The sequence below is a fragment of the Hevea brasiliensis genome, chromosome 5, assembly GCF_030052815.1.
Source record: "Hevea brasiliensis isolate MT/VB/25A 57/8 chromosome 5, ASM3005281v1, whole genome shotgun sequence".
Lineage (NCBI taxonomy): Eukaryota > Viridiplantae > Streptophyta > Magnoliopsida > Malpighiales > Euphorbiaceae > Hevea > Hevea brasiliensis.
The window spans coordinates 17,409,189-17,427,096 of NC_079497.1; the positions used below are offsets into that span (position 1 = coordinate 17,409,189).

Consider the following 17,908-nt stretch of genomic DNA (forward strand, 5'->3'; position numbering starts at 1 on the left):
ATCAGGTTTAAATTTCGTGACCCACCAAATTTTTATAACTGGTACATTCTATAACCTTGAAAGCTTTACACCTTAGAACAAGTGTTGAATCTGTGATCATTGGGAGTAGATATGATTTTATTTTAATAATTATTTATAAAATATATCAAACTATTAACTATAATAACACATTAATATTATTATTATTATTATTATTAAAAAATAATTAATTTTATAATATATATCAGTATTGTTTTAATAGTATATCAATTAAAACATAATTTAATTTTAAACTCGGAAACATTTTGTATTCACGATTTCAATGGCTGAATTAAATTTAAAAGTTTTATCTGCACACATAAGTTGGTCTAAGAATATCTATAATAATACATATAAAAAATATCTTGTCATTTTCTTTGTATCAATTTTTTCAAAAGAAATTTATAAGAATTTTTTTCAAAAAAACTGTTCTATTATTTGTATTTTTATAATTAAAATTTATAAATATTAATTTTAAATTAATATTTAATATTTTCTAATTAATATATTTAAAAATATATATATTTTTCTCACATAAACAGCCCTACCACTAGCCTATAACACAGTTAATTTTGCAATACATGTATATATAACAGAAAACATGCCAAAATGCTGAATCCTGAGTACAATCAACACGTCAAAGACATTCATGGTGAGGAATACACAACTTTGGTATAGCTTGGTATTGGAAGTTCAGCTACAAACTTGTTAGCCTGTTCTAAGAAAACAAAATCACGGATACAAAGAATGCTAGCCCCGAATATGGAACCTTCACCTCATCAACCAAAAGTTGAAAAAACATGGACAATTTAAACCACAACATAAGCAGCCAGCCCATGACGCCGATCAAATCCCAGATTTTCTGAGAATAGCTGGGCAGAGATATAGCTGTAGATGGAATTACAATGCAGCTTTTCAGAACAATGAAATTGATTTGTTCCAAAATTTGCATTCCCAGACTTGAATGGTTACGTGCTGGAATTTTTCACGTCAGCCATCCTTGTAGAACAATGAATTAGCAGAGCAAGCTAAGGAGAATCTAGGTAATTACCAAGATGAATTCGAACATTTTGAGATGATCTGGCATTTGTTTTCTTCAGCAATAAGCTCTTTCGTTAGAATTACCTTATTATCTCCCTATATAACCTCCTTGAGGGAAACAATATCGTCACGTGCATGAGCTTCTTCTACCTGGACTTGTATTTCATCTCCTATGTGCCTTCCCACAGACACCCATGCAGACGCTTGAAAGCCCACCTGCAATATCAAGTGGCTGCTCTTCAATCAAACTGAACCAATTTGTTACATGTTTCGCACATGATACTTGATTTGTTTTTTAAGATTTAAAGTACATGATCTTTACCACATTAAAAGCATAATTAAGGTCACATCCACCATATCATAAACAACAAATAAGATAAATAAAGTATAAATTTTAATGCGAAAAAAAGAACATATATATAATTTCAAAATTAACTAAGCATTTTTCTCATGTGAAATAATTTGTCATGTTTGACAAATACTGATAGAATATAAAAAAGGTTCAATTACAAGAATTAATACGTGTGTGTGTGTGCGCATGCGCATGTTTTTGTCTATTACAGTAATTAAAGGCAAAAGGCAAAGTAAGGCGCTAAGGGGTCCAAAAATTTGACGACTCATGTTCTGTTATGTAAGGATTCATTTGGTGCAACCAATCATTTTCTGTAATTGTTTTTCTTATGGAAAGTCAATCACTATGTTATGGAAAGTCAATCACTATATTATTTTTCTGTATATTCTGTATTCTGTATTCCTATTTAGGATTTCTTATTTAGGATTTCTTCCTAATTAGTAGAACACAATTATAGGAATCAATTGTATATATATACCCATGTACAGATTAATTAAAATCAATAAGAATTATCTCTTTCTACATAGTATCAAAGCAAGTCATCAATCTAGGGTGACTATTTGTTCTCACTACCCAGCTCAAGAGAGACCTTGGCCGCCGACCGGCTGTTTCGACCCCGATCAACATCGCCGTTCCACCACTGTGTACTGTTGCCTGATCCAGTATACCATTAAAGGACTTCTGAGGTTTGGCTCACATATCCTATTTCGGTATTTGCTTGATTTGTGATTTTGGATTATTTTGCTGCTATAAGCACTTTGGATTAGCGTTTCGGTTAGTTTTTCTTTGTCTCAACAAATGACAGACAATAAGAATGTTATTTCTGATGTGATTCCGGTGATAACTAAGATCACGGAACACAAACTTAATGGTTCGAATTACTTAGAGTGGAGTAAGACTGTTAGGGTCTATTTGCGTAGCATTGATAAGGATGATCACCTTACTAAAAATCCACCCACTGATGATACACAACAAACTTGGCTAAGGGAGGATGCTCGATTGTTTTTGCAGCTTCGGAACTCGATTCATAGTGAGGTAATTAGTTTAATTAATCACTGTGAATTTGTTAAGGAATTGTTGGATTACTTAGATTTTCTGTATTCTGGTAAAGGAAATATCTCCCGTATTTATGATGTTTGTAAGGCATTCTACCTTGCTGAGAAAAAGGATAAGTCTCTCACGGCTTATTTTATGGATTTTAAACGGGTATATGAGGAACTTAATGTATTGTTGCCTTTTAGTCATGATGTGAAAGTTCAGCAGGCCCAACGGGAGCAACTGGCTGTTATGAGTTTTCTTGCAGGCCTTCTTTCAGAGTATGAGACTGCTAAATTTCAAATTCTCTCCAGTTCTGATATTTCCTCTTTGCATGAAACGTTCACACGGGTCCTTCGTACAGAGAGTACTCAATCCTCAGCCTGCCAGTAATGCTCTTATTAGCCGTAATCCAAATGGACAATAGGGTAATAGAAGAGGAAGTAGATGAGGAATTATAGGCAACAGAAATAATCAGCGTAATGAAGAGGCTAGTTCTAATCAGAACTTAAGAGGAGTCATTTGTTATTATTGCCATGAGCCTGGCCATACAAAATATAATTGTCCGCAACTTCAGAGGAAAAATCAGCGATCACAGATGGCAAATATGGCAGCAGAAAATTCTACAGTATCTTCCTCTGAGAAAACTATTTTGGTATCTGCAGAGGATTTTGCACAATTTTCCCAGTATCAGGCATCTCTAAAGCCTACTAGTTCCTCTGTCACTGCGATCGCTGAGTCAGGTAAATCCACTACATGCCTTGTGTCTTCTTCATCCAAATGGGTTATTGATTCTGATGCGACAGATCACATGACAGGTAATTCTAGTATTCTATGTACTTTTCAGTCTAATCTCACTTCCTCTACGGTTACTTTAGCTGATGGTTCTACTTCTTGTGTCATGGATTCTGGAACAGCGAACCCGACTTCGTCAATTTCTTTGTCTTCTGTTTTGTGTCTACCAAAATTCTCTTTTAATCGACTTTCTGTTAGTAAACTTACTCGTACCTTAAATTGTTCTGTTTCCTTTTTTCCTGACTAGTGATTGTTTCAGGATCTTACGACGAAGCAGATTATTGGTAGAAGATGCGAGTCAGGTGGTCTCTACATTCTGGAAAATCATGTACCGCGGTCGCTTGTTTGCTCTAGTACCTTAACACCTCTTGAAGCTCATTGTAGATTGGGTCATCCTTCTTTGTCTATCATGAAGAAGCTGTGTCCTCAATTTCAGTCTTTATCAGTACTAGAATGTGAGTCGTGTCAGTTTGCAAAATATCATTGTTTGCCTTCTGTGTCTAGAGTCAATAAACGGGCTTCATCCCCTTTTGAGTTAGTTCATTCTGATGTTTGGGGTCCTTGTTCTGTTACATCTAAAATTGGATTTTGTTATTTTGTTACTTTTGTTGATGATTACTCTCGTGTTACCTGGTTATATTTAATGAAGAATCGTTCTAAGTTGTTTTCTATCTTTTGTGGCTTTTGTAATGAAATCAAAACTCAATTTAATATTTCTGTGCGCATATTAAGAAGCGACAATGCCAAAGAATACTTTTCAGCACAATTTCAGACTTATATGACACAAAATGGCATTCTTTATCAGTCTTCCTGTGTGGATACCCCATCCCATAATGGCGTGGCCGAAAGAAAAAATCAGCATCTTCTTGAGGTAACTCGTGCTCTTCTTTTTCAGATGAAAGTACCTAAACACTTTTGGGCGGATGCAATTTCTACGGCATATTTTTTGATCAATCGTATGCCGTCTTCTGTCCTTAATGGGGATATTCCTTATATTGCTTTGTTTCCTACAAAATCTTTGTTCCCTATTGAACCCCGTATTTTTTGTTGTACCTGTTTTGTGCGTGATGTTCGTCCACAGGTTACTAAATTGGATCCAAAATCTCTCAAATGTGTCTTACTTGGGTACTCCCGGCTCCAAAAAGGGTACCGTTGTTTCTCTCCTACTCTTAATCGTTATCTTGTTTCTGCAGATGTCACATTTTTTGAGTTCACTCCATTTTTTCCTCCATCATCTGTATATGAGAGTCAAGGGGAGTAGGATGATCTCTTAATATATACTGTCCAACCAATGTCTAGTCCTCTCCCACAGCCTGTTCCTTCTGTCTCTAGACCTACTCGACCTCCCGTTGTTCATGTTTATTCCAGAAGATTGGAGATTCCTGACTCAGATCCTCCACCAGCTACTTCGTTGGGAGATCCTATACCTCATACTGATCATGATTCTGATCTAGACTTACCCATTGCTCTTCATAAAGGTAAACGTTCATGTACTTACCCTATCTCTTCTTTTGTTTCTTATAATCAATTGTCTTCTTGTTCTCGGTGTTTTGTTACTTCTTTAGACTCTGTTCCTATCCCTAATACTGTTGGTGAGGCACTGTCTCATCCTGGCTGGTGTGATGCTATGAAAGAGAAAATGGAGACTTTAGATGCTAATGGTACATGGGAACTATTGCCTTTGCCCACTGGTAAGAAAACTATTGGTTGCAAATGGGTATTTACAGTAAAGGTAAATCCTGATGGTTCTGTGGCTAGGTTAAAAGCACGCCTTGTAGCAAAAGGATATGCTCAGACATATGGGGTTGATTACTCTGATACTTTTTCTCCTGTAGCTAAACTTACTTCTATTCGCTTGTTTATCTCTTTAGCAGCTACATATGATTGGCCCCTGCATCAATTGGATATCAAGAATGCTTTCCTTCATGGTGATCTTCAGGAGGAGGTGTATATGGAGCAACCACCTGGGTTTGTTGCCCAGGGGGAGTTGGGTAAAGTTTGTAGGCTTCGAAAGTCTCTTTATGGCTTGAAACAAAGTCCTAGGGCATGGTTTGGGAGATTCAGTGAAGCAGTACAGGAATTTGGTATGCAAAAGAGTAAGTGTAATCATTCAGTATTTTATAGGCAATCTGAGGCTGGTCTAATTCTCTTGGTAGTCTATGTAGATGGCATTGTCATCACTGGGAGTGACTCTGCAGGTATTTCATCTCTTAAAACCTTCCTCCAAACTCAGTTTCAGACCAAAGACTTGGGATTGTTAAAGTATTTTTTGGGTATCGCAGTTATGAGAAGTAAGAAGGGTATTTTCTTGTCTCAAAGAAAATATGTCCTCGATCTATTGACAGAGACAGGAAAATTAGGTGCTAAGCCTTGTAGCGCACCAATGACTCTAACTTTACAACTGTTAGCAAGGGATAGTGAATTGTTTGAAGATCCAGAGAGATACAGGAGATTGGTAGGAAAATTGAACTACCTTACAGTCACTCGTCCTGACATTGCTTATGCTGTTAGTGTGGTAAGTCAGTTTATGTCTTCCCCAACTGTTGCTCATTGGAAAGCCTTGGAACAAATCTTGTGTTATCTGGAGGGCGCTCCAGGAAGAGGTTTGCTATATGGTAATCATGGGCATTTGAATGTTGAATGTTTTTTAGATGCCAACTGAGCTGGATCTAAGGTTGACAAAAGGTCAGCTACTGGATATTGCGTTTTTATTGGAGAAAATTTGGTGTCTTGGAGAAGCAAGAAGCAGAGTGTAGTTTCTCGATCTAGTGCTGAATCCGAAGATAGAGCCATGGCACAATCAGTATGTGAGGTAATGTGGATACTTCAATTACTAGATGAGACAGGTTTTAAGACTCCTGCCTGCGAAATTGTGGTGTGATAATCAAGCTGCTCTTCATATTGCTTCTAATCCGGTGTTTCATGAGCGGACCAAACATATTGAGATTGATTGTCACTTTATTCGTGAAAAGATTCAACAACAGATCATCTCAATAGGACACATCAAAACTGGAAAGCAGTTGGGAGATATTTTCACAAAAGCTCTGAATGGAGCTAGGATTGACTACATTTGTAATAAGTTGGGCATGATTAACATCTATGCTCCAACTTGAGGGGGAGTGTTATGGAAAGTCAATCACTATGTTATGGAAAGTCAATCACTATATTATTTCTCTGTATATTCTGTATTCCTATTTAAGATTTCTTATTTAGGATTTCTTCCTAATTAGTAGAACACAATTATAGGAATCAATTGTATATATATACCCATGTACAGATTAATTAAAATCAATAAGAATTATCCCTTTCTACAGTTTTCACTACATTTTCAAAATTTTGTAATGGAAAGAAAATTGCCTTTACACATTGTTCTGGGAAAACCAATATATTGATGACAATCATAGCAGTCCAATATTCCAACAATCTCATGAAAATATGCACTATTAATTTTTCAATGCACCCATATCTCATCCATTAAAAAAGCATAGCACACTGATAAAGAACAAATCAAAGCAAAACTGGAAAGGTGCCAAGAGAGAAATAGAGAGAATCATAAATTGATGACCAACTATATTACCAAGAAGATGATTGTATTATTTTTTTTCCACCTCAACAAGATGATAGTTCATGCTTGTGGCATACCTCAACAAGTAGTAAGGCTGCAACTCGATCTTTGATGAATCTAAGGATCAGTGCATGATATCTTCTCTCCTTTGGTTGCCTTTTCAAGAATTCAATTATCCAATAGCGAAGACTGCTGTTGCAAAGCCTCCTTATTACTCTAGTTTGCATGTTAACCGAGGATGCCATCCCTTCGAGCTGACCAGCTGAGAAAGGAGGAGAATCACCTCTAAGAACAGCTTTGACCTACACACACACACACACACACACGTTAATTGGTTTCTTAGCGGATAAAGCACAAACTAGATTGGGTTGATGTCATATGACATGTATGCTCATACAAAAAGGCTTGTCGAGGGGAGGGCAGGAATGGAAAAAAAATGGTAGATAAACTAATACTATGATTGGATAATTTTTGGGGAGAGGAAGGAAAACAAAAGAAGGAATTTTTTTTTTAATTTTCCATTCTTTATTTTCCCTCCTTATGTCTGGATGAGTAGAAAATAAATGAGGGAAAATAAAACTTGGCACTAAAAACAAAGGGTATATATATAATTTTTTAGGTACAAGTCTAGTTTTTTCCTTTGATTTCTTATTTTCCCTCCAATTTGGAGAGAAAATAACTACAGGAAAATAATATTCATTTTCCCTTCCTTATTTTTCCTCCCTTGTCCAAACAAAAGAAAGTGTCTTTTGAAAGTTATTTTCTCTTAGTTATTTTCCTTCCTCCCCCTTTTCCACCTATCCAAACATGATGTAAATGATATATTGTGAAAGTTGTGAGAGGCATTCAGTGATTTGCTTTGAAATTCATTGATCACGTCAGTGCATTGATATGAATAGAAGAAACTCACCTGATAATGAGCAAGAAGATCCATATATCTGCGAATGGGAGAAGTAAACTGAACATAACCAGGAACTCCCAAAATCCCATGCCGTATAGGTTTCCTGAAATCAAATTCAGCAGCACGCATTATTCTGACAATTGCAGCACTTCTAACAGGCCCTTCAGGGAGGTGTGCAAATGCAGATACATCAATATTTGATTGGGGTTGTCCTCTATAGGGTAAAGGAATGTTCTGGCAAGAGCCATAGGTGGCCATGACTTCCCCACAGAGTATCATCATCTCAGAGACAAGTCGCATTGCAGGGTCAGCTTGGTTTTCAACATAAAGATTAATTGAAGGCTCTGGATCTTCTGGATTGGCCACCTTGATGCGAGTTTCCAATGTGGCTGTGTCAACTGCACCCTGAGAATCACAAGTTCTTAATTTCTTTCTTTCTTGAAATCTGTAACATATTTTTCTCTAAAAGCAGGCTATAAACCAGAGTGTTCCAATGAAATGAAAATGATAATTATATTGATTCTGAAAAACTTATCATTTTATTCAGAAGCAATAAACTTATCTAATCATAAGGTAAGAACACTATTTTTTGAAACTAAAACAACATTGAGTTGGGATGCTTTGTAAGATGTGGATGGATTACAATTCTTCACAAAAGGAAGGTTGCAAGATTGTAGAGCCAAAGCAATCCTCAATGCAGAAACACCATAAACATGTGAAATTATTAACTTAGAGAATTCATCAAACACTCACATTCATGTAGGACCCATGCATAAATTAACTTATGGCCCAACAGCATTAGAAGATGGGGCAATGCACCAAGTGCTGTGAATAATTTTGCCATAAGCAGGGGAAAAAATACATAAAGTCAGTATTTTAGCACCATTTACATGCATATTACATAGTTTTTTTTTTTCAATGTACTTCTTACAACAATTGCTATCCCCTAATAAATCTGTGAATCTGTCTGATATCAATAATACAGTTTAGACTTATTTTGCATGAAGCCACAGTAATGAATTCATATCCCAAGTTGCTAGTCATGTTAGCTTAACCATGAAAACAAGGATCAGCAGAAATGCAATTCATTTGTGAAGAGTGTCTAATATAATACAGGGAGAAAAAAATGAGAATGTAAACAATTTTGTGCTCCATCTAAATTGATTTGTAGATAGGCCAACAAGACCAACCTGTTGGCAACGCCATTGTAACCGGCAAGCTGCAGCCTCAGAAAGAATTCTTAAATCAGCCTCCTCTTTGAGGTTCAAATAAAGTAACTCAGATGCACTCTCGTATGTCAGCATATAGGTTGGTTTAATGATTGAGTTATCCACAGAATATTCTGCAATGCTATTGTACCCACAGATTATAAAATAGTCTTGATGAACAAAACATTTTATTTAAGCCTAGTAGCTTCATTTCTTATAAATATAGTTTACTTAACTCTTAATTTCATACAAATATGGAAATCATCCACCCATAGAACTCCAAACAGTCAATAGAACACAGCAATGCCAGTATAACTCTGGCAAAATAGTTACATAGATACAGTAAAATTGAAAAGGCAATGCCTTTTGACTTCCAAAAGAGTGGTCATTTAAACAGTCCAAACTGTACATGAAGTCTCAATAAAACAAAAGCATAAATTATTAAAAACTCTAATATTTGGCAATTGCCATTATATACACTTGGGTCTCAACTACTTCAAAATTAGCAATAGCCTATAGACAAAACCTCCATTAACCCTAATCATCCATATCACATTTCTTTCATTCCATATTTTCTTTGCTAACTTTCGCTGTGTGCTTGATTGATAAAGATAAAAACTAAAAGTCAAGAAGTAAAGATCAGAATATATGAGTAGGAAGGAGCTGTAAAAGTCAAGAAAAATGGTAATCAGTAAACACTCCAAGCAATTATTCACAGTAATTGAATTTCCAATGTACCAAAAAAATCATCCATAGTAACTAAGAAGTCCAATAAAATGGCAAACCAAAATTCTTACTCAGCACCTAAAACACACACAGTTCTTAAAGCTACAAAATTCAAGATGTTACACAACAAAAGTCCAGTTCTCACACAATCTTGGTTTTTTAAAAGAATAATGAAGCAGAAAAAGAACATATTCCAAAATTTTATTTTATTTTATATTTTCGAACAATGCAATGAAGAAATTTACCAATCTAAGACTAAGGCTTGTTTTGTTTTACAAAAAAAAAAAAAAAAACCTTATCTATTTGAAAACATTTTTTGGGAAAACAAATTATTTTCTGTCGTTTGACAGTAACATTGAAAATCGGCTCGTTTTCTGGCATTTGGCACACATTAACAATAGTCAATTTTTCTACATAATAATTTGACATGAGGAGATGATATATTGTTAACTACATATGAAATTTAGATCCAAATCATACTAAACCATCAGAAAAAATTACATTTTTTTGTATAATGCATAATAATATTACATTCAAAAGATAAAAATCAAGAATTCCAACACAAGTGGATTTTGTCATTATTCATCAATCTACAAAAAGATGATGATGATGATGAAGAAGATATAATAATAACAATAATAACAACAACAAAAACAACAACAACAACAACAACGATAATAATAATAATAATAATAATTAGTTTTATGTATTAATTCTTCTATACTTATTTAGTATATTAGAATAATCATTTATTATAAACTTGAACAATTATCTCCAGTTAACAAAAATTGCATTAATTCTACAAAAGCCACATAGCATAAGTTGTCAAAAGGGCAACTTGTTATCTTTTATCTTTAGAGAGAAGCAGGGGAAGCAAGGGAAAATGACTTCCCATTCAGAAATGGGAAGTCATTTTCCACTAACTGGACATTTTCCTGTTGACCAAGAAAACATTTTCTTGATATATCGTAAGCACCCATTGATATATACTTTTTCTACTAAAATAAAAGAGACAATCTATTGAGAGCATTTTTGTTTACGCAACTCATAATTTGGGAAACCTCAACGTTGAACTGAGCCTAAACTATATGAACCAATGGAACCCTAATGACTAAATGACATATGGACCTAAGCGTCAATGCTTTAACAAACATTAGGGACTAATATTGCTATCTCTGAAATAATAGGGATCCAAGTGTATATTATGGCAAAACTCATTAGGTTTTCAGTAATTTGCTCTTAACAAAATCAAAAGCCTATTTGATAGCCCACTAACAAGTAAAGGATTCAGTTCACCCAATTTCTGTTGGACACCCAATTTCTGTGGGACATCAAAAGTCCATATTATGTCAATGTGAGATCCTAATGTGTCAATATTATGTCAATATGAGATCTAATATGCCGCCCCACATTGCCGAAGTTTCATTGACATATGTAGAAACTCAACATGCGTGAAATGAAAATCACTCTCATAGAACACACATGGAAGAAATCATATTTACCAGCCATCAGAATGTAGAACAACAGATACTGAAACAGCATTGCAAACCTCTCCTTGTTTCAAACTCATTCCCTCCATAGCAAGCTTCTCCGGAAACATTGGATAAGTAGCTGTGGGCAAGAAAACAGAAGTTCCTCTTCTCATTGCATTCCTGCATGTTACAAAATAAATCTCAAATTATTTTGAAGACAAGGTACAACGAAAAATGTTAGATATGTGCTAGAGATCCTCAGTAAAACCTGTCTATTGTGCTTCCAGGTTGGACAAATCGAGCTGGATCAGCAACATGTATCCAAACTTTGATCCGACCATCCTGTAACCTTGTTGCACTCAAGGCATCATCAATCTACATTAAAATCAAGGACATTAACAAGATCACAAACAACGTAATTCAAGCAATAACATTGCATCAAAACAAAACTTGCTGACATTTACCTCATCAGCCTCATCAACATCAATGGCATAGACCTTCAAGTGAGTAAGATCTTTCCTGTTGGTCTAAATACAAAAATACCAATAAGCAAGTAGCAACAAAAATCCCAGACAAGTAGTGAAAGTACTTGTGTAAAATAAAATATCAGATTGGTTTCATGAATTTAGTAATGAAAAAGCTTGCCTTCACAACAGGAAATGTACCTTGTCTGGGTCAACTGATGCTGACACAAGATTTTTAGCAGCTGATATAATCTCATCTGAATGATCCATAGCAATGTTTAACTTCAATAGATCAAGATTAACATGGACAGGGAAATACCCAACATCTATGAGGAGGTTAGCAGCAGAGGATGCTGATTTTGCCATTCCCATTGCCTTGAGGATCTGATGAAAGAATAAACATATTATACAGAGAATGGCAACAAATCCAGTTTGCAGTTGACATATCTTGAATAAATCATATAAAAAGCAGGTGGCATTCAAGGAATATTAACACATTTTTCAGTCTATTCTTCAGACTTCTTCTAAAGCACATAAAGGATGTTTCATCTCAATAAGCCTTTTTTATTTAGTACACAAATTATAAAATCCCATATCAAAATCAAAGAAAATAAAGTTAAACAAGTTACCATCCCTGCAGTTTTCCTTTGGTCATCACTTTTGCATGCATCAATTGCATATGCTTCAAGAGATTCGATTTTTTGTTGGATTTTCTCTTCAACTATCCATGACGATTTGGAAGGTTTAGCATGTGAAGGCATTGCCTTAGCAGATTTTAGTAGTTGGACAAACTCATGAAGATCTTTCTCAGCAGCCTCCCTCGCAAGCTTCCTGCACATAAGTTCTTCCACCTAGTTTTTAACAAAAATGGAATCTCAATTAGAGTGCAATAAAACATTGATGTATCAAACACTAATATACCAAGTCCATGATTTTAATAAACAGCCATTACACAAAGTAACAGCTGTTAAATAAAGGTTTTTGGGGGGTAACATTACCAATGCCCCCTATAACTAATGGGTCAATAGATAAACACAAAGCAGAGAATCTGCTTTCTTTTGTTGTGCATAGAGCCAGAGACAACTTCATCACATCCATGTTTTATGCACTACTCTTAAATTTCCCATTTCTGCAAATCCTCAAATTTTCATCCTCAAATCATCAAATAAATTATGCAATGTGAAGGTTTTTTTGAAAGAGAGCAATTGATCTACACTTCTATATCCATATTTTGCAAAGGGTGACTTATTTGTCTATCTTCGTTTTTTTCCCTTATTCAATAAAGAAAATTATGTTTTATGCTAGGTTGTTGATAAATTTTCGTATGAAGTACTAGTTTTCCCAAACTATAAGCTAGTCTTTCCTTTCCCCTTTTTTTTAATCTATTTTCAAAATTATTTTTAGTAAAACACATAACTGAAGCTACTTCAACTACTGATCATGGATATGGGCAATTTGAATATGCACACTCAAATCTATATCCACATAATGACCTTCCTATGTTTTCAAATTTCTCCTTATTAGAGTGATCATTCTCCCAAGTCCCAACACGTTCATGATCCTACTACAATGAGCCACACTTCATATGCCAATTTCAATGACACATTTGATATGGGTTCTTTCTTTAACTTTAAACCATCACAGTATCAATATCATCAACAAGCTATTGATCAAAGCTCTCAAAATCAAGACAATCAAGAACCTCCTATATAGGGGTGAGCAGTTTTCGGTTATAATCGAAAAATTGAACTGAATTAATTTAGTTTTTTTTTTTTAATTAATTGATTCATTCGGTTTGGTTCGATTAATAATTTGAGGATATTTCGGTTTTCAGTTTGGTTAATTAAACTAAATTAATGGGAAAAACTGAACCGACCAATTCGTTTAATACCCACACCATTTTTGCCATTTTTAAGTTAGTCACACCATAAGCCTCAACATTTCTACCTCAAGCCTCAACTTCACTCTCAAGCAATCAAGCCTCCTCCCTCGACTCTTCATTCCCAAGCCCCCTCATTCTCATTCTCATTCTCATCTCCACTCTCAAGCCTCACCCACACCCTCGCTTTATTCCTTCCTCACTCAAGTGGCCTCCAAATCCCAATAATCACTGTCCTCATGCCTAGGCACTCCTTTCCTGTTTCCTCAATTTCCCTCGGTCATTTTAGTTTCCTATCTCACCCACATGCATGATGGCTCTGCTTCTCCTTAGAGACCCAAAGATCCACATGCACAAAGACAATTTCTCCTATATAAGAACCTCTTGGCGCAAACGAAGACTAATCGCTGGGTTTTGTTTGTGGTTTTGATTGCATTGCTTCAATTGGGTATTTGAGATTTGATTGTTGGAAAGATTGCTGGGTTCTGTTTGTGAGTGGGGGTTTTTTCTATATTTTTTTTTATTCAAGTTTTTTGATCCATGGTTTTTTTTTTTTTTTTTTTTTTTGTGATTCTTTCATAAACTATTTGGAAATTGCAATTTTTGTTGTATCGATCCATAGGGTTTTCTTCTTCTATTTATGTTTGAATCAATGGTATTGATCTATGGTTTTGTACTGATCCATGGCGAAATGGTGTTGTGTATTGATTGAGAAACAATGAACCGAACCGAATTGAACGAAACCAAGAATTTTTAGTTTGGTTTGATTTCTCGCGCATTTCGGTTCGGTTCCAGTTGACATTTTATATGAAATCGGTTTTTTTATTTTTCAATTTCGGTTCGATTCGGAACCAAACCGATCAAATGCCCTCCCCTACTCCTTGATACTATTTGTGGTAATAATAATTAGTTCTTTATTACCTAATTATTTTAGTTTTAAATTGATTAATGCTAATGATATCTAAGAACAATGGATCTAATATTTTTATTTGATGTATTGTTTAGTTGTGTATATTAGTTTTAATTATAGCTTTAAAATATCTATTTATTTCATGAACTTTGCAATTTTTTCAAAAAAAATTTGCATAGCAATAGATCGTTATCGCTAAGTTACGGTCATTACAAGCATGTTTTCATTATCCACGAACATGGCCGTGACCATGATTTAAATACATGATTATAACAACCCAAAAGGAATTTGGAAGAGAAAAAAAAAAAAAGATAAAATAAAAAAACCTTATTTCAATCAAGTTCAGGAAAAAAGTAATCTGATGATAGGACCATATTAGCAAATTTTCTTGTCAAACAAACCAAACAAGATTTCTTATGTGCAAAATGCCTATGAATCACTACTGAGAATCACAAGTGCCGCAGAGCTTCTCATAGAAATAATTAAAAAAAAAAAGTTACAAACATGTTACAAAAAGATGCAAAACACGTACCTGTGTAGTAGGTCGAGGTCCATAAAGAGAACGAGAACCTTTTGTCTCCAACACTGTGAAATATATTTCATCATTTGATAGTAAAAGATGTGCACAATAGCTCTCAAGAGGCTCCGCACTACCAAAAATCATCTGCAAGTGAGATAGAATCATTAAAGGATAAAAAAGGCATACCAACTAAAACAATTCTTAAAATAGTACCTCTGCTAATTCCTCTGGAGTCACTGACTTATTATTTTCAAGAAGCTCAACCCAAGCAAACTCTAGCAGTGATGGGTCCTGTATATTATGATTTTATCAATTTACACCATTCAATAAAAACCTTCACACAGCTTTATATAACCTCTCATTATGAAAGAAGAACCAACCAAGTTATCTTGAGCCTTCTCAATAAATCTAGAGATCTCTGTGCAATCAAAATTTTCAACACCCGGAACAATATAAGTAACTTGCTGTGGTTTGATGGAGGACATAACTCCATTCTGCCGTAAAAAAAGAAAAAGAAAAAAAGGAAACACTCAAACTAATGAAAATTGGATTGCTCTTGAAGCAGTTGAAAAAGAAACACCAAATTGCAACACCTAGCAACCTATTCAACATGCCGCATTAGTTGTTTCTACTAGAACCTGATCATACACCATCCAATTCTTCTTTCCATCTGGTCTCTGTGCCACTGCCAGTAGTACCCTGTCAGAATCCTTCTTGAACTCCAGCAACAATCCTTTCTCAAGCACCTGGTTTACAAGCTTATCATCCAGAAGCTCTCCGCTGCTGGTTAATCTGCACAATCACTTATAAATTTATCATACAGCAAAAATTAAACTATAAGATATTAACAGATGAACGTCATGTTCAAGTATATTACTCATAATCACCCCCTTTCCCATTGTAAGAGAAGTGGTTCCACCAAGTCATGCAATATTAAACCTCAGTGTTGTCTTCAGGCTGGTAAAACAGTTTGGTGCATGAATATTCAATTTTAACTAGATTGAGAGCCATAAACAAGGTTTGTCCTAAGAACAAGAAAAAATAATTCTCTCTTTCATCTTAGATTCTTTCAGATATAAAAGTAGAAATGTCCCTAAAAGTTGCCAATTGCCACTTCTAGGTTAACTAAATCCCAAATTTGGATTCAAGCAATAAGTAACATTTGATAGATTGCAATGGGATAAGGAATAATGAATTTATGTCCCCATGACAACCCATTGCAGTCTAGCAAACCTATTATAGTTATAGAATTGCACAACATGAAAAGCTATTCTTTCAGCTGTTCCATGCAGCCTAAAAACTCATATCTAATAGCATCATGATTCATGACTGCATGACTTCCTCCATATCCCAGTTCACTAATTTCAATTCTTGTGATGCATAAATGCCTATAATTCGAATAAGCCATTCTTTCTTGCAATTAATTAATAGTCATACATGTCGAATCAATAGGAGAAAATACAGAGTAATGAAAAATAATAGGATAAAAATATTATCGATAACAAAAATTAAAGTCCCACGAAATTATGACGCACTTGATGGCGGAGCAAACTCTCTTGCGTCTGCGAATAGACGCGAGCTCTTCCATGACGCTGTTGACGAGACTGTGAACTGAACAACTCCTGATACTGCTGCCATGACTGTAAAATGACTCGCTGCGAAATATGTTGGGCTGAAATCCAAATTTAATGTAACCACTAAATTGCAAGGTCTTGGTATGGCCAAAGCAGCACTGAAGCGCAAAAAGAGGAGTTGAAGAAGCGGTGCGAATGAGGGAACAAGTGTTAACGGCTCGAAGCCCCATTATCATCTAGTGAAGGAAAGTGATAGGGTTTGAATTCATGCGATGGTGAGAGGGAAGATAGAGGAGAGAGAGACAATTTTCTGTCTCAGACTTGGAGATAAAGGGAAGGGAAGTGTTTGGCGTACCTTCTCGTTTCGGCTAACTTAGTGGGATAAAGCTGCGTCCTCTCCCAAGTTGCTAACCGGTGAGAGTACGTCACCGGGCCAATTAATTTGCTGTTATGGGTGGGCGAACCAAAAGCATCGGGTCCTACCCGATTACTTGGGGATCCGTTTACCTGTTTGATTACAATAATGAAAAACAGGAAAAAATAATTTCTGAATTCAAAATATGTTAAAATTTTATCTATACTACTTATAGATATAGGAAAGAGAAACATTAATTTTGTCAAAAATGATTTCACTCTTTACATTAATTATAATTATATTTTTATTATTTAAATTTATTTTAATATTTATATAAATTTAGAATTCTTAATTTTAAAGTTTATATAAATATAAGATTCTTAATATGTTTATACTTAACTTTAATAAAAATTAAAGAAAAAATTGTATCAAAAAGTAAAAATATTTTTATACCTTTATTTGTTTTGATGCATTATATAATTTTAATGTAATTACATGTTTATATGTAATTAAATATGTAATATATAATAAGGGCGGTCATGATTATGGAACTATTAGTTCAAATTTAATGAAATTGTGAACCTAAACTAAACTTTCATGGTACAGTTTAAAAGATGGTTTCTAAACCATCAGTTTCGATTTGAGCCCTAAATTAAAATGGTTTAAAGCACGGTTCTGAAAAGAACGATTCAAAATAATTTGGAGGGTGATTTATTAATGGTTTAATGGCGATTTAGACTTGAACTTGATTAAAAAATTATAGATAAAATTATTTTTTTAAAATAAATTAAAAAAATATATAAACTTAATTTTGCCTACATATTCTCATGGGATTTAAAGAAATTAAAGTTTTCAATTTTATTACTTATCTTTTTTTCTAAAAATCATACGATAAAATTTGATAATTAAAAAAAGCACAAAAGAGAAAAAAAAAAATAAAAGAAATGGTATTAGAAATTTTATTGAATATATGTAATAATAATAGAGTAATTGAGATAATATTGAAAATTTCAGTGAGCTTATAAAATAATAAAGTAGAAAAATTGAGAGAGTATTGGGAATGAAAAAAAAGTGTGAAAAATAATTATTTAAA

At 34.4% G+C, this 17,908-nt stretch overlaps 1 protein-coding gene across 2 annotated transcripts; it reads right to left on the minus strand.

Moving 5' to 3' along the window:
* Positions 1-588: 588 nt before the first annotated feature.
* Positions 589-16,850, minus strand: LOC110644702 (ribonuclease II, chloroplastic/mitochondrial). 2 transcript variants are annotated; one of them, XM_021797606.2, is made up of 14 exons: positions 16,422-16,850; positions 15,525-15,678; positions 15,267-15,380; positions 15,100-15,177; positions 14,899-15,030; positions 12,207-12,428; positions 11,779-11,961; positions 11,578-11,640; positions 11,382-11,488; positions 11,144-11,293; positions 8,898-9,057; positions 7,717-8,112; positions 6,884-7,108; positions 589-1,275 (listed from the first exon to the last, which is right to left on the minus strand). In XM_021797606.2, exons 1-14 carry the CDS (start codon positions 16,694-16,696, stop codon positions 1,156-1,158), a joined length of 2,379 nt encoding a protein of 792 aa, XP_021653298.2. In that variant the 5' UTR covers positions 16,697-16,850; the 3' UTR covers positions 589-1,155. The 2 variants fall into 2 exon arrangements, with proteins under 2 accessions (XP_021653298.2, XP_021653299.2); XM_021797607.2 differs by lacking the exon at positions 16,422-16,850 and having other exon boundaries at positions 15,488-15,668.
* Positions 16,851-17,908: the final 1,058 nt, after the last annotated feature.